Below are 20,666 nucleotides of genomic sequence, written 5' to 3' on the forward strand. Positions count from 1 at the left end.
CCACGCCTGCGTGGGCTCCTCCCGGCGAGGCACGCGGCGGCCAGGGAGGCGAGGCGAGGGAGGCGGTGGCGCGTGGAGCTGCGGTCTCCTCCCGGCGAGGCACTGCCGGAGGGCCGACAAGGGGGAGGGTGAGCGCTCACCTGCGGGAAACGGCGACGGCGGCTTGGCGTGGCGCGGGGAGCTGCGGGCGATGGCGACGGCGGCGGCGCGTGGAGCTACGGGCGACGGCGCGGCGGCATGGCGGGTGTGGGTGTCTTGGCCGCACGCGCCGATGTTAAGTGCAAGGGAGGACCTTTGGTACCGGTTGGTACCACTAACCGGTACGAAAGACCTTTCGTACCGGTTGGTGGTACCAACCGGTACCAAAGGGTTTTTTTTGTTTTCTTTTTTTTACTGTTTTCTTTTCTTTTGATGTTTCTTTTCTTTTATATTTCTTTTTTCTATTCTGTTTCTTTTTCTTTTCTTTTTTTCTTGTCATTTATGTTTCTTTTCTTTTCTATTTATTATTTTCTATTTCTTATTTTCTAGGGATTTCTATTTCCGTGCCCTCGGTTCCTTAGTTGTGCTCAGTTTTCCCCAGCTCCTTAGTTTTTCCTCAGTTTTCCCCAAGACCTTGTCCAAAACCATCACAGATGCTGTAACGGTCGGTTGCCCGACGGTTGACCGTTATCTTCTGACTAGTGGGGCCACGTAGAGCCCGCAGAGATACGTCAGACCATCCATCTTTGTTTGACCGTAAGCATCGCTGTATCCCTAACCAAAACACGCACGAGTGGGGCTTCGGTATATCGAATGACAAGTGGGCCATGGCGCTGATACAAGGGGCAATACACGGGTAGGAATAGATTTTTAAACGGAGCTCTACAGCGATGGCACAGAGGAGGTGGCCTGCGGGGTGCCGAGATGAGATCAACGTCCACAAAGAACTGCATGAGGCGAGACCAGACGCATTAGATATATATGAACTAGACGCGTTTAACCATGCAAAGAAGAGAAGAAATGGTCGACGATATCGACGACTACCTCAAAACTTTGACTGACCGTGTCCGACACGAACGCGAGCAATGTAGAGAAAACTAGTGTCACTCCTTTCTGGCGTGTATAGATGGGTGCTAGAAGAGTGTGGTGGCGAAGGGAAAGACCTCGCGGTGGTCTGTGGCGTCCAGCATAGCGGGGCGGCGTGGCCGTGCCCACATCGGCGTGGATGCATGTTCGGCATTGGCATCAGCATGTACGTTCGGCATTGGCATCAGCATGTACGTTCGGCATTGTCCTCGGTGGTATCCCTGGTGTGTCAGTGATCGAATGAGGGGATGGGATTGAGGGTGCATCCCGACGGTGACCTAGCAGTGGCGTCGAGCATAGCCGTTCTGACCATGCCGATATCGGCATCGGCAAAGTTTGGAGGCTGTGGTGCTCGAATCAAGGAGGGATTTGTTTCTTGTACGCCAAAAGTGATTTGAAACAAGTTTCGTGTTGAAGGTTAGGTAACGAAAGTTTTAACTAAGCCCAAAATTATACTAGCGCCATGGTGAGGTTCTTTTTGATAGAGCTATACGGTTGGGTAAACTTTTTTGACACTTTTTAGATAGGGTTCCTTGTTGTTACATGTATGGCATCTTGTATGGCAAATTTGGGATCATTTGGAGATGTTCGAAAAAATCACTTTGCTTAAACGCATGTCGTTTCGTCTCACTGAAACCAACTTTTCTAACAAGGTGTTTTATTCTACCTTCTCTAAATGACCTCAAATTTCATACAGCTGATCTTCTATACATAGATAGATAGATTGTTTCGTTTTTATATTTTTTGAACTTTTTATTTCCCTTTATAATATCCAATTGATTTTCAGGTCAAAACCTCGAAAAACAGCATCATGTATGGCATCATTTTCGCCATAAATTTCAAATTTTGTGAAACTTTCCCTTTTAGATATTCCTTGTTGTTATAGATATGGCATAATGTATGCCAAATTTGGTTAGGTCTCACTAAAACCAGCTTTTGTAACAAGTTAGGTTTTTTCGACCTTCTCAAAAGGGATTTTTTTCTACCTTCTCTAAATGACCTCAAAAATCATACAGACGATCTTCTATACAAAGATAGGTAGATTGTTTCGTTTTTACATTTTTTTGAACTTTTATTTCCCTTTATAATACCCATTTGTTTTCAGGTCAAAACCTCGAAAGTTAACATAACTAGATGGTGAACCCTTCCAAACTTCAAATACAGAGATAGATAGATTGGTTCGTTTATCATTTTTACCGTGAATAGTAATGGCTACAAGAAATCGGTGATGGTCTATCATTTTTTGCGTGAAAAGTAATGGATACAACAAATTGGTGATGGTTTATCATTTTTTGCGTGAAAATTAATGGCTACAACAAATCGGTGATGGTTTATCATTTGGGATTTTCGTGAAAATTAATGGCTACAACAAATCGGTGACGGTTTATCATTTTTCGCGTGAAAATTTATGGCTACAACAAATCGGTGATGGTTTATCATTTTTTGCGTGAAAAGTAATGCCTAAAAGAGTTTATAATTTTTAGCGCGTGAAAATAAATACAGAAAACCGCCCTTTAGCATACTTAGAGAGTGGAAGGTAACCGCCGACAGAGAGAGAGAGGGGTTATCCTGCCCGTTAGATCATACGATCAACGGTCGGTGGGCACGATCCGCGTGACATGGGCTAGACCAATCAGGGCAATGTTGCACGTGTGAGAGAATTTGTGGAGGGAGAGGGCAAAACTGAGTAGTATCAAGAAACCAAGGGCACCTATGTAATAAACAGACTAAGGGATTCAAATATGAGATTTAAAAAATGGAAAATGCTTGTTTTGTACAATAAAACCCATCTTGGCCTATCTCAAACTATTTGCAATACAAATGTACATGAGTGTGAGAATTGTGGCCTCATTTAGACAAAGTATGCTTTGGGGAAAGCTGTTTTGGGAAGGGCTTATTGTGGAAAACCATGCACCTTCATAGCTACTAGGTGATTTGAGAAGGCCTTTGAGAAGTGGCAATTTGTGGTAAAACTTGATTTATCTATGACTTATCTATGTTTTGAGAACTGGCAATTTGTGGTAAAGACTCCATGAGTATGTGCCACTATTTTTCGGAATTTTTTGCACATTAAATGACTCATTTAACTAGTTAATCCCATTTGTTGACTGTCTGTTGACCAGCTACTTGAGGGTAAAATTGAGCATATTGCACTAGCCAGTATTAGCACTCAAGGGGAAAATTGAGCACACAAAAAATGCTAGTATAATGCTCGAGGTTATAACTGAGTATATCTAAATTTCCAGGGTTAGACTCGAGGACGCGTGTTGCGGTGCAGAAATGAAAGACGTGCAATATTTGACGCGTAGACGCCGGTCGCGGTGCAGAAGTCGAAGACTTGCAATCGTGGACGCGTGGCGCATTGCAGAAGTCCAAGACGTGCAGACGTGCAGCGGTGGACGCGTAGGACGCGGGTCGCATTAACCACCCCTTGCCTTTATAGACGCCTCCTCCCACTATCTCTGTCACTCTCACTCGCCTACGCAACGCCGCCTCTCTCACGTCCCATCATCTTTTCCAAAGCAAAAAAACCCTCTCCCTCTCCCTCTCCTCTGCCGGTGAGATGGACAAGGAGAATGCCAGTCCCATCGTCCACGGCGCCGTCGGCTCCAAGCGCGACGCCTCCCTCTTCGACGTCGTCCCCTCAACGGACGTCGCCGCCGTCCCCTCAACGGACGTCGCCGCCGCCTCCGCCGGTGCATCGGAGGCTGCTGCGGCCGGTCGCGGTCAGATCCCGCCGGGATGGGACCCCTACGAGCCGGTGCCGTACGTCCCGCCCCCGAACCGCTACGACACCTCCATAGAGGACCCATGGAACGAGGTAACTACGGTTTGCTTCCTTTTTTGTTCCCCATTCCTTTTTGAACCCTATTTGTGCTGATGTAGATGGATCTGTGGATGGATGAGTATTGGGCTAATATTTGCGCCGATTTTATTCCATTTTGCTTTGATCCCTTCTTGATTTCGTTTAAGATTTGGGGTTCGGCCGTTCGGTTAATTTATGCAAGTAATAATGGGATCTCAATCAGTTAATTTATGCAAGTAAGCATAGGATCTCAATCAGTTATTTTATGCACGAATCAAAAGATATCAACCGTTTAATTTTGCAAATAATCTGGAATGTGTTCAAGTTCAGATCTGGAATCTGTTTCTTTGCCTATGATGAATCGGTGGGCACAGATTTTTACAGGGGGGTTCAGCGAACCATTTCTGTGTACAAATCTGTTGTGCATGAGCTTTGGTTCGCGTACACCGTCCCTGTAGACATATAATCGTGTCCACTCTAACTGAGGCTGCCTCTGTTTTTCCTAACTTTGTTATCATGCACGTTTGCAACTCATTCACTAATAAATTCCCATTTGATATGGATCAGCTGTCTGAAAGCGACGTCGGCAGCGACGACGAGCACCATGACGTCAAGACTCGCCAGGTGCTGCGGAGGCTGCAGGTCGGCCAATACGTCTCCTACCTCGACGTCGCCAAGGGTGTCTACAGGTGCCCCTTCTGCACTAGGAGGCTCGGCGACACTGACTTCAACTGCGTCCTCATGCATGCCGAGAACATCGGCCACACCAACCCCAAGGTCGGCGCGTCGGTGAACCCCAACTCCTTCCGCGCCAAGCACTTGGCACTCGGCATGCACCTCCGCAGCATCCAGCGGGTGGAGATCTCTGGCGGGCGCATGCCTCCGCTCAAGCCCAAGGCTCCCAAGGGGAGCAACAAGTGGAGGCAGAGGCAGATGGGGTAGGCGGAGTCCTGGGCGTGTGCTGTTGCTGCCTCCTCCATTTTGTTGTTGGGATCCCTTTGTTGTTAGCTAGGGATCCCTCGTTGTTATGTTGTTAGTATGATGGTGCTGTACTGCTGTGAAGAACCTCGAACCCTACTATGTTTGGCTGCTGAATGCAGCTTATTATCTATATTATCTATCCCTATTCTACTATATGACCTTGTGAATTTATCGTACATTCCCTGTAGATTTGCTTCTAGATTTAACTACATACATATGGACCAGATGGAGTACTAGATTGGGCTCCCTACTAGATTTGCTGCCATATTGGGCAAACAACGAGGGCCAAAAGGCACAAATAATAATTGAAGAAAGACAGAAATGCAAGCTTCTCAAGATTTGATACTAATTAAGTGAAAAAAGGCAGAGAGAAGGAGGCAGAAAAGGTACTCTTAAAAGGGAAATGCCAATGGCCGAGAGAGACAAAACCCAGCTCCTGCTCACATGGAACCAAACGCTATCTCGTCCTGTCCCACGCGGTCCCTTTCTACCAGCCCCACGCGACGCGGGCCCACACGACGCGGCCCCACACATCAGCACGGAGCGGTCAACTTAACGGGAATCCTGCCGTCTGAGCTGCCTTCTGCGGGTTTCAAACAAGCACTTGGGGAAAACTGAGGAAAAACTAAGGAGCTGGGGAAAACTGAGCACAACTAAGGAACGGAGGGCACGAAAATAGAAATCCCTATTTTCTATTCCCTTTTTTCTTTTCTTTTGCTGTTTCTACTATTTCTTTTTTTCTTTTCTATTTCTTTTCTTCTTTTCTTTTGTTGTTTCTTTTCTATTTCTTGTATGTTTCTTTTCTATTTTCTTTTTATGTTCCTTTTCTTTTGCTGTTTCTTTTCTATTTCTTTTTCTATTCTGTTTCTTTTTCTTTTCTTTTTGTCTTTTCATTTATGTTTCTGTTTCTTTTCTATTTCTTTTTTTCTTTTCTGTTTCTTTTCTTCTTTTCTTTTGCTGTTTCTTTTCTATTTCTTGTATGTTTCTTTTCTTTTTTCTTTTTATGTTCCTTTTCTTTTAAGTTTCCCGCCACGACGCCGCGCGTGGGAGAAAAAAGGCGGGAAAGAAAGGGGCGGGAATAAAATTTTATTACGATTGAAATCGAATTAAAAGTACATAGCTCAACTGAAAATTAAGATACATGACCAGATTTGACTGTTGGAGTCATTCAGTCATACTCGTGCCTAGCCCTATAATACTCGCCACTGTAGTCGTCGTAGTCGCCGTCATCATCATCGCTGGCATCGGGGTCGTGGTAGTCGAACCTCGGCGGGAGAGCACGCGTGGGCTGGGACTGAGGGTAGCGCAGGCGGGGGCCACGGTAGGCCATGACGCCCTGGAGAGTCTGGCCGCGCCAGCACAGCCGAAGGCCGGCCTCGTTGAAGTTCGAAGGAGGCGGGCCGCCCTCCTCGTGCCTGGCAAGCGCCCTCTCACGCTGATTGATGAAGAAGCTTTCCCAAGTCGGGCTGTAGTCGGGATGCCACTGGGGATTCCTCCGCTGCTCTGGCGTGAGCTCGAAGTAGTAGTGGTTCGTGATGGTCATCTCGCGCGCCACACCTAGAGGTACTGGAGGGACCAGTACGCCTTCGACGCTTAGCAACCAGCCGGTCGGGACGCGGTACCCCGGCGGGTAGGGGTAGTTCGAGGCGCAAAGCGCCTCCGCCTCCCGGGGGGTTAGAGATACGATGGAAGCCATGGGAGAGAATGATGAGGTTTGCAGATATGAGTCTAGATGTGATATGTAAATGGAGGCCAAGCCTACATATATATAGTGAAAAAATGGCGGGAAGACAGAGGCAGGAACCGGTGGAAAGCGCGGGAGAAAATAGGCGGGAACGCAATGACGCGGCAAACCTTTAGTACCGGCTGGTGGGTGCAACCGGTACTAAAGGTGGTTTTTCTGTCATGTAACAAAACTGTCGGTGGGATAAGGACGCGTGGGTAACCTTTAGTACCGGCTAGTGGGTGCAACCGGTACTAAAGGTGGTTTTTCTGTCATGTAACAAAAGTGGCGGTGGGATAAAGACGCGTGGGTAACCTTTAGTACCGGCTGGTGGGTGCAACCGGTACTAAAGCTGTCGGCAGGATAAGGATGCCATGCTCGATGAGATAAAGCATCTAGCGCACGACGCCCTGTCGGAGGAAGAAGACAATGTAGAAGCGGCGCCATGCCTATAAAAGGAGCATCGATACGCCTTAGCAAGCAGCTCAACAAGCCAACATGGATGGAGAGTTTCATCACCATGGATGGAGGAAATGGTTGGGAAATCTCCCGTGGCGGAACTTGTCGAAGATGCCCTTGGTGCACACGCCCTATGGCATCTTCGGAAGTTCCACCTCGGAAAAATTTCCCTGCAAGCCCGTCAAAGACTCCATCTCCTCTAACAATGTTGGGGAAAGGGTTGGGAAATCTCCCGTGGCGGAACTTGTCGAAGATGCCCTTGGTGCACACGCCCTATGGCATCTTCGGAACTTCCGCCTCGGAAAAATTTCCCTGCAAGCCCGTGAAAGACTCCATCTCATCTAACAATGTTGGGGAAAGGGTTGGGAAATCTCCCGTGGCGGAACTTGTCGAAGATGCCCTTGGTGCACACGCCCTATGGCATCTTCGGAAGTTCCGCCTCGGAAAAATTTCCCTGCAAGCCCGTGAAAGACTCCATCTCCTCTAACAATGTTGGGGAAAGGGTTGGGAAATCTTCCGTGGCGGAACTTCTCGAATATGCCCTTGGTGCACATGCCCTATGTATGGCATATTCGGAAGTTCCGCCTCGGAAAAATTTCCCTGCAAGCCCGTGGAAGCTACTTAACTAGTAAAACAAGCCAACCATCTCCATTGTTAATATCTTACATACAGTAACATCATTACACAAAAGTGATTTCCATATTGAGATACACAAGTTATGATCCCTATCTAGCTAGTCTTCTGAGTTTTCTTCGTCTGTTTCCCTTTCTTCTGACTGCGACGCAACCATGGACAATCTTCATTGTTTAAGATGATGCTTGGGTCAATTTTTACCTTGAAGGGTGTAATATCATCAAACTTATTATAATCTTCTGACATGTCTGTTTTGTCCTCTACTCCCACGATGTTTCTTTTTCCTGAAAGAACTATGTGCCGCTTTGGCTCATTGTATGATGTGTCCTCTTGCCTTTCTTTTCTTTTTTTTCGGTTTGCTAGACATGTCCTTCACATAAAAAACCTGAGCCACTTCACTGGTTAGGACGAATGGTTCGGTGTCGTACCCTAGATTCTTGAAATCCACTGTAGTCATTCTTTGCTGCGGGTCTACCTATACCCCGTCTTTCAGGTTGAACCATTTGCACCGGAACAAAGGGACCTCAAAATTAGGTCCATAGTCAAGTTCCCATATCTCCTCTATGTACCCATAATATGTGACCTTGTTCCCATTGCCATCTTCTACATCAAAGCGGACACCACTGTTTTGGTTGGTGCTCTTTTTGTCTTGGGCGAAAGTGTAAAATGTGTTCCCATTAATCTCGTACCCTTGAAAAGTCGATATAGTAGAAGATGGTTGCTTGGCCAACAAGTACAGTTGCTCGTCATCGGTGACATTCATGAGACGTGTTTGCAACCAACCGCTGAAAGTCTTCATGTGTTCTCCATCAATCCAATCTTCACGTTCAAGATGGAATTATGTTCGGAGCCACCAAGATGGAATTATGTAGAACTGTGTAGTGTGCTTGAGTGAAAGAATGTCCATCCATACACGTTGCTTTCTTTCCTAGCGTGCCTTTTCCACGCAATCTCCCCTCATAGCGCGATTCAGAAACACCGATCGGCTTAAGGTCAGGAATAAAGTCAACACAAAACTCAATGACCTCCTCTGTTCCATAGCCCTTGGAGATGCTTCCTTCTGGCCTAGCACGGTTATGAACGTACTTCTTTAAGACTCCCATGAATCTCTCAAAGGGGAACATGTTGTGTAGAAATACAGGACCGAGAACGCCAATCTCTTCGACTAGGTGAACTAGGAGATGTGTCATAATATTGAAGAAGGATGGTGGGAACACCAACTCGAAGCTGACTAGACATTGGACCACATCCTTCTGTAAATTTTGTAGAGTAAGTGGATTGATCACCTTCTGAGAAATTGCATTGAGGAACACACATAGCTTCATAGTAATTGTGTCATAATCACGTGGCAGTCATGAGACTTTAGGTTTTGAAACTTTTTCTCTGACATGTTTATTATTCCCTATATATTCGACGAGAAGCCAGACGGGACCTTGATGCTACTCAGGACTTCAAAAAAGATCTCCTTCTCCTCTTTCGTAAGAGCGTAGCTGGTAGAACCTTGATACTTCTCTGGATTCAGGTTGTTTCCTTCGTGGATACTTTGCTGGTCCTGCCGTGCATCCGGTGTATCTTTTGTCTTCCCATACATACCCAAGAAGTTTAGCAGGTTCACGCAAAGATTTTTCGTCACGTGCATCACGTCGATTGCGGAGTGAACCTCTAAGAATTTCCAGTAGGGTAGCTCCCAAAATATCGACTTCTTCTTCCACATGGGTACGTGTCCGTCAACATCATGCGGAACAGATTGTCCACCGGGACCCTTTCCAAAGATCACTTTTAAATCCTTGACCATATCATATATAACTTCCCCAGTAGGGCGGGTACGCTTCGTTCGGTTATCTGCCTCACTTCCGAAATGCTTTCCTCTATTTCTTACGTGATGTTGTTTTGGAAGAAATCGACGATGCCCCAGGTACACATTCTTGTTTCCCAAATATATAGTGTCAGTCTCACCTAAACAGTGTGTGGATGCATTGTATCCCTTATTTGACTGCCCTGAAATGTTACTAAGAGCAGGCCAATCATTGATGGTTACACACAATAACGCCCGTAGGTTAAATTCCTTTTGTTCGTGCTCATCCCACATAGGTACACCTTCGTCACGCCACAACTGTAAAAGTTCTTCAACCAATGTCCTCAGGTACACATCAATGTCGTTGCCGGGTTGCCTCGGGCCCTGGATGAGCACTGGCATCATAATGAACTTCCGCTTCATGCACAACCAAGGAGGAAGGTTATAGATACATAGAGTCACTGGCCAGGTGCTATGACTGGAGCTCTGCTCACCGAAAGGATTAAAGCCATCTGTACTTAGACCAAATCTTAAGTTCCTTGCGTCATCTGAAAATGACTTGAACTCTCTGTCGATTTTTCTCCACTGTGACCCATCAGCGGGGTGTCTCAGCATCACATCTTTCTTACGGTCCTCTTTGTGCCATCGCAACAACTTGGCATGCTATTTGTTTTGTAATAAACGTTTCAACTGTGGTATTATAGGAGCATACCACATCACCTTCGCAGGAACCCTCTTCCTGGGGTTGGACTCTCCCTCAACATCGCCAGGTTCATCTCGCCTGATCTTATACCTCAATGCACTACATACCGGGCATGCATTCAAATTCTCGTAGTCCCCGCGGTAGAGGATGCAGTCATTGATGCATGCATGTATCTTCTGCACCTCTAATCCTAGAGGGCAGACAACCTTCTTTGCGTCGTACGTACTAGAGGGCAATACGTTCTTCCCTGGAAGCATCTTCTTTATTATTTTCAGCAACTTTTCAAACCCCTTGTCAGAAGTACCATTCTCTGCCTTCCACTACAGCAATTCCAGCGTGGTACCCAGCTTTTTCTGGCCATCTTTGCAATTTGGGTACAACAGTGTCTTGTGATCCTCTAACATTTTCTCCAACTTCAACCTCTCATTTTCACTTCCGTAGCTTATCTTCGCATCAAGAATGGCCCGACCCAAATCCTCATCGGGGCCATCAAAAATCGGCTCATCAAAAATGGGCTCTTCTTCAGCTTCGTCTTCCCCTATTCTACTATCACCGTCTTCAGTGAACATAGGATAGTTGTCACTATCCTCTTCTTCTTCATTGTCTTCCAATATAACTCCTCTTTCTCCGTGCTTGGTCCAACAATTATAGCTGCGCATGAAACCGTTCTGCAGCAGGTGGACGTGAATGGTCTTTGAGGTAGAGTAATCCACCGTATTCTTACAGGAACTATATGGACAATAGATGAAACCATTCGACTGCCTGTTTGCCTCAGCCACGTTCAGAAAATAATGCATGCCATTAATGAAGTCGGGATGGCACCGGTCACCGTACATCCATTGTCGACTCATCTGCATTTTATATGTATATCAAAAATCATTAATTACACAACATCGTGGATATATGAGTGAACAACTTAATTAATATTCAAGTTCATCACATAAAACTAAGTTTTTTTATAAAAAAGAAGGGGCTCATCGAGGTTGTACGGTGCCGGCTAGGGGACGACGCTGGCGATCGACGGCGGTGAGGACGGGGATGATACTAATTAAAACCTACAAAATATACCATAATTTCAGCTCAAATTGCATATAAAAAAATAAAATCCCTAACTTAGGCATTTCATCGAACACCTTGCTAGCACTAGAAAAATAGTACGAGTTAAAACTACCAAAGAAATGAGCTAAATTAGGAACGCCGGAAGGAAGGATGATATTGCTAACCCTTAGATAGATGGGTGCCGTTAATCTTGTTAAAATGGTGAAGAAAAATGAAGATTATTGGAGTGTGAGAGGTGGAGAAAAATTTAGAGTGTGAGGAAGAAGAGAAAAATGAGAACCAGGGGGCTCGGGAAGGGTTTGGGCGATTTGATATAGCTGGGTACCCTTTGGTACCGGTTCGTGCCCCACACGCGTCTGAAGTGCGGGCCGAAGACCTTTCGTACCGGTTCCTAACACGAACCAGTACGAAAGCTCGTAAACGAACCGGTACTGATGCTCCTCGCCCGTCTGAGCGCTCGAACCGGTACAAATGTCACCTTTAATACCGGTTCGTAACTCAACCGGTATTAATGTCTAAAAGGGTTGCCCCTTTTTCCACTAGTGCCAAGACTCCAATGCCACCGAATGCGGAGCGGACTGACGGCCGCGCTCTTATCTTCTATTTGTAGTAAAGATTGACAACGGCATATTTTAGAGAGTTCGTGTATTACTTTGTAATAGGGTATCAAATAAAGTAATTTAAATGTATATGTTGTGCATGTCTCTCCACGAAGGAACCATATTTTGGTATTTTTTCCTACATAGAAAAGAGTGAATTCAAGTTTTTACTCCCTAGGTTGTTATTTTTTACGCTGATTATTTAATTTATCTAGTTATCCTTATTTATCCATTTATCAAAAGTTTTGCAGAACTTTAACCCTCCTATAAGAAATCCTCTCCTAGAAACAGGCCAAAAATCAAAGTCAAATTCTCATATATAAGGCAAGTTACTATTGAGGTACAAATTTTGGTATTTTTTTACTCAACCGGGTACGACTAGGTTTACAGTAGTCCTAGCTCTAAACTTTCCTTGTTCGGCTCCTCCTTTGTCTTGTCCGTCAAGCAATCTTCAGCTGCATTGTCCAAGTGGCCCGCTTTGTCATCGAGTACCTTCATGGGTCTCCAGTTAGATTGTACAGGATAGGGCAATGTCGGTTACCCGAAGGGTAATACCCACATCAGCTAGCTTCCCATAGTCGGGTTTACAAGATCATGAACCAAAGTGAGCGCACCGCCCAATTTTTTAGACTGTGGATGAAATTCACACAACAAAAAATTGCAACCACGTGAACATGCGCACGTTCATATCCAGTTTTCGAATCCATCATTTGTCCTCCACAAGCTACAACAAGTAGATCACTGACTTTCGCAAAAAAAAAAAAAAAAACAAGTAGATCACTGACGTACGTACCACGTAGGGGACTAGGATACATAGGCAGAGAGGCTACGTTTATTAGTTAGCCGTGCCTGTGCTACACACGGCCGGCCTGGTGCGGCGGACATGGCCAATCGGCCCCTTTCGCCGGCGGCGGGCAGATGTCGCGGAGCACGGAGGTGCACGTGGCCTCGCCGACGCAGGAGAGCAACTCGCAGCAGTAGTCGTCGATGTGGATGTTCTTGGCGCCGTTGAAGAGAGCCTGGATGAACTTCCCAGAGCACGAACGCGGCACACTCGTCACCGTCTTGTAACAGTCGCCGTCGGCGAGGACAATGCCATCTTGCGGCGTTCGGATTGGCCCGCCGGCGCCAAAAGCGGCGGCCAGGAGGAGGCAGATGCACAGGCAGCACAAGCAGAGATGGCGGAGTGCCATTGCCGCGGTGCTTGCCGGCGTTACTATATTTTGATTTAATTGTGTACGTAGGTTCGGTGGGGAATGGCGTTAGGCGTTTGTATATGTAGGAGAACAATGAACGTGATCAACGGTCAACGAATTGATTGTTGGCTTAGTTTCTGGAAACAAATTTGTGGAATGCTTAATGTATGCCGTGATTACAAGCCTTCCCTTATTATCCCATGTTTTTTATAAATGGTATATACGTTTACTACCCTTTTCAAAACGTCTTTTGGGTTATGCTAATTCAGGGCCTAATTAAATTTCCCTTCGTTAAATTTCGCTAGTAAAAAACTTACAACTTTGACTATAATTTGTATTTATGAAATACCCCCAAATTGTATAAATATATGTATATGAAATGAAAAAGATTGCCAGAATTAATAAAACTATAACATTTATACATTCGCAATCAATATAGTTTGAAACATATTAGTGAGAAAAATGCTAGTCTGGTACATCAAGTTGCAAAAAATGTGCGCTTTGGTCAGAAACTTGCAAACGCGCAGTGCCAACTGCAAACCCTCCGGTCTTCCTGCTTCTCGATTTCAGCCGCCGCCTCCGGAGAAAAAACCCTAGCCGCCTCCACTTCAGCCTCCTCCACAGATCGGTTCCCCCTTCTCCAGTCGGCTTCGCCATCGTCGGAAGGAGTAGGGAACCCGATCTATGCGTGGAGTTTTCAATAAAAGTAATATTTTCAGTAGTCTATGTTAGTGATTTGGTCACCGTTTTCTTGTTGGTCTCCCTACAATGGAGATGGTATCGTCTGCAATAAGTGATCTTTGGCCATTCGTTCGATGATGAGATCTCCTTCCCGATGTCAATGGTGGTGTTGAAAGATTAGAATTATCTAGGTATTGGATCTTTTCTCATGGTTGCCACGGGAGGATTATCCTCACAGTTTGCCCCAGTTGCTAAGTCCTCGACAATGGTGATTCGTACTCTCGGCTCTCCATCAACGTCGACAAGGCTGATTGGTTTTTATTACCTGGTGTTTGTACTCTTGCCGATGTTGATTGACTACTTTAATGATTGCGCGCATGCACGCAACCTTGACATTGCGGCAAATTAAAATTATGGGAGAACCTTCGTTGGTATTTACAAGTCAATGATTTATTATCTATCTGTGGCTGCCTTCAGAAAAATAGTACATTATGTCTTGGAAGAAGAAAGAATTTGAAGACCTCGAAATTTTTCTAGTATCTTTTAGAATTTATTTTGTAATCGTTGGAGATAGTTCGTGTATCTCTACCATGTACTATTTGTTATTATGAATATATGTGGTATTGATTGTTAAAAAAAACTTGCAAATAATGAATTGATGCCCGAGCGTTTTGGTCACGCCATGATGGCAGCCGTTAGTTTGCGTACGCGATTTTTTTTCGAATTGCCGTCCTAATTTGTTGCTTCTTCTCACACATTGTTCTTACATCCAGTTATAAGAAAAATCGACTTTCTTCACCACAGACCCCGGAGGGGAGAGGGCTTCGCCTGCCACGTGTTGTGAATTCATGGTAGGAGGAGCAGTGGATCGGGAATTGCTCGTTGGGGGATGCTAGCATGCTCCTTCCCGCGCCCATCTACAGTCGTCGGAGCACCATGCCCCTCACCAGAGGACCACTACAGGACCCCTTCTTTTTTTTGAGATGGAACACATATTCCATTAGGAAGTAGGCTCAGCATGCAAACTGGCCACCATGACCCTTACATCATCAGGCAGTGCCTCAGACTACAGGACCCCTTCTGTATGGCTACACACTAGATGTATAAGGTCTTTCCTCCTCCCGATGGATTAGCGTGAACTTATAGATACTTGATGCAACCGGTGGCTCACGGTCGCTTAGGATACTTATAGTCGGGTCTGGTTGGTGGTATAATGGTAGATTGAGAGATGTCTAGCTAATTTATGTTATTTCATTCAGATGGTTGATTTTGTATTGTTCTAATGTGTTCTATGAGATATAATAATGAAGATATTTAAACTTCGAAATGCACACTTGTATCTATTGTTGCAAACGCAGGTACCCCTTTTCGGGAAAAAAAAATCGGTGCAATGAAATGTTTGTCTACAACTTGGTGGACTTTGAAGGGTGTCAAGCATGGAAGGGAGGATATCGGAGGTGGGAGAAAAATCCATCACATACGAGGGAGGAACGTTTTCTGGCTTAAGTTTAAACCCCTCAATAACTATTATTAGGCGGTCTGTTGGAGCAGATTTTTTTTTTTTGCACAATCCTCGAAATATCATTTCAAGGGTGGAATAGAGGGGTTTATTATCGCTGCCTGAAATGGATCGGAGAAGGAATGCCACTGAGTGACGGGTCATCGATCCATTATTTATTTTATTTTAGATCAACAGGGATCACTCCCCAGCTCAATTTCATAGAAAAGAAGCCATACAGAGTTCAGTTTGCTAAAAAAATGGCAGAAAGTAAAAAAACCAAGGTCACCTGCCCTACATGCTAAGGTTTGTTGGGGAAACAGTTGCCATCCCAACTATCCATAAAATCCCAGCAGCCCAAAACATACAAATATGTTATTATAGGAAACTAAGATTTTTCAGTCTGCTATAGGGATAAAGTGCCAGATAAATGAAAACAACACATCCTCAGCATTTAGATTTTCCTCCCCCATAGCCGTCTCCTGGTAGACGATCTTTTTTCTTGCGCTTCTGAAATCACGTCACCACATGAATGTTTTGAGAATGTCAGGGTTCTCTAGGAGATAAGGGTCGCCCTTCCTTCACAGCTTGAGTCCCAGGAAGAGATCCAATTGAAAGATGGACATTTCACCCCACTGAGAGTCAGAGAGGAGCTTTCATATTGGCATGCAGCATGTCCATGAATTGAACATTTTTTTCACTTTCTAACTCCTCGAAAGATTTCTTCCAATTCGGAATAAAGAAGTAAACCAGGTGCCAAACCTATTTTAGCTTAATCCAAGTAACCTTGTTAAATACAAGATTATTTCTATTCAATCACAAACCCTAGAGAATGGCATTATTTCCATCCATTATTTCTAAGGGGCTTCCAATTCAATCGACCCACGAGGCCACAACCACATGTGCAAGTGTGTTGCGAGCAAATCTTCCTAGGATCAAACAGGAGAACAAAACAAGGTCTGTAACTGGAATAACCGATTTAGAAAATCAGGAGCTAAACTGAGCGCACACGGTCGGCTCCGAAAAACGTTTCGTCCGCTCCGCTCCCCCGCGGGCGGAGACGGGCAAACCCCAAATCCTAGTGCCGCCAGGCCCCCTCTCCCTCTCTCCTCCCCTGCGCCGCCGTCGGCGCAGGCCGCCGGGCAAAGTCCCGCGCGGTGCCGGCGGCGGCGGCCACGCTCCTACCCGCGCGCGAGGCGGGCGACGCGGGATTTCCGGCGGCGGCGGCGGTGCATCTCGGTGGGCAAGGTTCCGGCGGCGGCTGCGCTCCTGCCGGGAGGCGGCGGCGCTGGGTGGCGTGGTGGCGTCGGCGCAGCCTCTTGGCGGCGGGGCGGCATGGTGGTCAGCGACGGCGCGGGCGGCGCGGTCCTGACCTAGATCTGGGCCTGTCTGGGCCCCATCTGGGCTTGGGCGGGCCAGGTCTGGCATCCTAGGTCTGCTCCCGGCGGCTGGTGGAGATTCTCCTGCTGAGTGTGGCTAGGACGGCGGCGCGTGGACTGCAGCGTGGCCACGGGAGCTTCACGAGCCCATCGGGCTCGGCCGGGCCAGAGGGGCCTGGTTTGCTCCTGTAGCTGCGTTCGGTCTGTCACCGCAGCTGGCGGTGGAGGTGGTGTCATCCCGCGTGGCTGCTGTCCAGGCTCCCCTCGGCTCGGGGTGATTCCTACCGGTTTCGTCGGTCTTCGTCAGTGGGCCACGGTGAGACGGCGGTGGTGGTTGCGTGACCGTGGTGGCGCGAGTTGGTGGGCGACGAGGTTGGCGGAGCTTGACGGAGTGTCCGGGGCCGTGGGCCTTTGGGGGACGGGAGAAATCCTTGTCGATGGCCGACACCGACGCGGTGACGCTCGCGGGCGCCACCATTCCCTCTTGAGGGGCGTCGGGGTTTCCCCTTCCCACTGCCCTTCCGCATACCGGGGGAAACCCTAGGCTTGTCCGGGCGGCAGCGGCGTCATCGTCGCATCCCTTCTTTAAGGTGCTGCTTTGGTATGCGGCGCTTCCGAGGGCTAAGCTCGTGGTGGGAATCTTCCGGAGGGCGCAGCGGTTGCGGATCATCAGCGTTTTTGTCGATCCGGCTTTGTCATCCTTTCTTTCTTTTTTTCTTCTTCTTTTGTTTTCTCTTGGGCTTTGTTGTGCTGTTTGCTCTAGCGGTGGTCGCTATCTTGTATCAGTTCGTTGCTATATTAATATAGCGGGGCGAAAGCCTATTTCGAGGAACTGAGCGCACACGCCAAATCTTATAAACTGGGTGAAATTCACTCAACAAAAAATTGCAATTTGCAACCACATGATTACATTAAAATGCGCGTTCATATATGTTCGAATCCATCATACATCCTCCACGAACGACAAGAAGTAGATGTCCGGCGTACGCAATATGTATGCATGTCGGGAACTAGGATCCGTAGTCTGAGTTTATTAGTTAGCCTAGTACACACGGCCATCCTGGTGCGGCGGACACGGCCAATCGACCCCCTTCGCCGGGGGCGGGCAGACGTCGCGGAGCACGGAGGCGCACGTCGATTCGCCGACGCAGGAGAGCAACGCGCAGCAGGAGCCTTTGATGTGGATGTTCTTGGCGCCGTCGAAGAGCGCCTGGATGAACTCTCCCGAGCACCAACTCGGCACACTCGTCGCCGTCTTGTAGCAATCACCGCTGGCGAGGACGACGCCATCTTGCGGCGTCGGGATTTGCCCGCCGGCGCCAAAGGCGTCGCCCAGGAGGAGGCAGATGCACAGGCCGCACAAGCAGAGTTGGCGGAGCACCATGTCTCGGGGTGCTTGGCGTCGTTACTATATTTTGATTTATTGCGGTGAAAGTTATACCGCGGTATGTAGCTTCGATCGGGAATGGCGTTTGGCGTTTCTATATGTATAAGGAGAAGAATTTACGTAATCAACGGTCAACGCATTGATTGTTCGCTCAGTTTTGGAACCAAATTTGGTACTAGATGCTTAATTTATGCTGCGAGTACAAGCCTTCCCTGATTATCCCATGCTTTTTTTTTAAGAATGATATATACGATTTACTCCCTTTTAAAACATCTTAGGAGCTGAGTTCTACATTTTCAGTTACTAGTACAAATGCCCGTGCGTTGCTACGGGTACTCAAATTATATTTCTCAATACACATATATAATTCAAATATCATATATGAAATTTTGAAAATAGATTTATAGGTGGGTACATAGAGTAGCAAAGTGTAGACAATAAAAAAGGACCGAATGTTGGTTGAACTGTATCATAGAAGAACTTAATACATAGTCACAACAATGCCCGTACTTACAATTTTCATGTTTTTGGTGTTGAGTTTATTTAATTATATTTTTGTATTGCACTGTCAGAGTACAACGAAGGGGATATACTGTGCATTTTTGCAAGCTGCATAAATAAGGGAGGCACTGTGTTGCCTATTCCTTGTTGTTCATTTGATATTTTGTGTAAACAAATTGTTATCCTAAAACTAAATTTAGTCACTTGCAAATTTATTCAGTGTGTTAGTCTCAGTTTAATGCAGTTTGAGCTTTAGAAAAATATGTTGTTTTTTATCTAAGGATGAGCATGGTGAAGCATTGCGGGTTTTTTGATTTGGCATACGTCAAATACCTCATTTGCTATGGAGGTTTGGTTTTCCTATGCAGGGATAACCATTTGAAATTTTGTTTTACTGTTGAAGTGGGTTTGAAATTTCTGCATGGGGTAAGAGCAAACGCTCAAAAATTCGGCGTGCTAAACCTCTCTTCCGCCGCGCTGTAAACGGTTGGCGCGCGTTTGGCCGAACTTTGCTCCGCCGGACGCACCAAAATGCAGCGCGTGCGCGGGCGGTAAAATTGGCCCTCCGGCGGATGCGGCAAAATACAGCGCGCGCGGCCACGCGACCGGCTAGTTTGATTGTATATCGTTCAAAATGATTCAAATAAAGCACGAAAATTTAACTGAAAATTATGAAATATATTAGAATTTCGACAAACACCCACATTTTATTTCAATTAAACTAAACTAATCTACCCCGAGTCCTCCCAGTCGTGGTCCGACGATCCGCTAGTTGGAGTCGTGTCGGAGACCGGAGTGGTCGTCCACTCGAAGGAGGAGGAGGAGGTGGGCATGTTCGTGGACGGTCCGGCACCTCTCTTCTTCTCCTCCGCCCTCCTCGCCATCCGCGCCGCCTTCTCCGCCCTCTCGGCCTTCCTCGCCGCCGACTCAGCGCGGCGCTTCTCGCGGTCGGCCTTCTTCTTTGTCGCCGCTTTCGCCTTCTCCTCTTTCTTCTGAGCGTAGAAAGCTTCCATGGCGGCGACGTCCTCCGGGAACGCGCGCGCCCACTCGAGGCGGAGGCGCTCGTCCTGCTCCGCGACGTGCAGGCGCTGCTCGAGCTCGCGAGCGCGCCGCCGCTGCTCGGTCGTGACGGCCGGCGATGGCGGCGCGAGCATCTCCGCCGCTCGCGCGTCCAAATGTCGTTGAAGTTCATTTGCCGGCGCGGGCGGCCGAGGCGCCAGGCGACGGCGTCGTAGGCCCTCGCCGCCTCGTGCGCGTGGTCGAACGTTCCGAGGCGGATACGCTCCTCGCTGGAGCGATCTCCGCGTCGAAGCGGCCGCTCGGCCACGCGCGGACGCCGCGGTAGCCGGAGGCAGAGCGCCGGCGCGGAGGCATCTTGCCGGAGTCGGAGGCGGAGCGTCGGTGCGGGAGGCATAGCGGTGGAGAGAGGGAGAGGGAGAGACGGAGGCGCGGACACGCGGAATGTTTAGAAGTAGTATAACTCAGAAGATATGAAAGTAATCTTTTTTTTTAGGAAGGAAAGTAATCTTCTGAAAAAAAAAGAAACGAACCGAGCCAGCCTGCCTAGCTCGGAACCTTCCGCCCACGAGCCCATATACTAAACTGACATCGTCCCAGTCTCTCCCACTCCCGACCTATGCTAAAAAAAACTGTATATATATACAAATAAAAATACATAGATCTCATGTTAATCAACATGAGTTTCCCCTAAAATACCATTGGAAGTTCTACTGTAAGTATAAATGAAAACACATGAGTTTTTCATAAATACCACTGTATATAGCACTATAAAACCACTGTAAATACATGATTTTTCCCTTAAATACACTGTAAATACATGATTTTTTCCGTAAATCTCAGTAAATCCACTATAGATTATGAGTTTTTTTTTTGTAAAATACCACTATAAATACATCCGTTTTTTTTGTAAATCGCATGTAAATACATTAAAGTTTAGGGGAGTAAGGACTAATTCCAGTCTTCATTTTGATATGTTTTTGCAGGTACAGTATATGTTTTTGTTTTCTCATGCGAGAAGTAGTTCACGTTCATCTAAAAAAAAGTAGTTCGCGTTCAATAGAAAATACTTTGTAAATTCGCATGGAAGTGGTGCATCCTCCGCTTTGTAAAATAAAAACAACCCTAAAAAAAATCTGTCGCACGGAAGTGGTGCCTCCTCCGCTTTGTAACATGAAATGCTT

The 20,666-nt window shown here is 46.8% G+C and overlaps 1 protein-coding gene across 1 annotated transcript; it reads right to left on the reverse strand.

The window, feature by feature from the left end:
* Positions 1-17,504: 17,504 nt before the first annotated feature.
* LOC127338923 (uncharacterized) lies at positions 17,505-18,004 on the reverse strand. Its single transcript, XM_051364865.1, has one exon. The coding sequence runs from the start codon at positions 17,959-17,961 to the stop codon at positions 17,620-17,622; it is 342 nt and encodes a 113-aa protein (XP_051220825.1). The 5' UTR covers positions 17,962-18,004; the 3' UTR covers positions 17,505-17,619.
* Positions 18,005-20,666: the final 2,662 nt, after the last annotated feature.

The sequence above is a fragment of the Lolium perenne genome, chromosome 3 (genome assembly GCF_019359855.2).
Source record: "Lolium perenne isolate Kyuss_39 chromosome 3, Kyuss_2.0, whole genome shotgun sequence".
Classification (NCBI taxonomy): domain Eukaryota; kingdom Viridiplantae; phylum Streptophyta; class Magnoliopsida; order Poales; family Poaceae; genus Lolium; species Lolium perenne.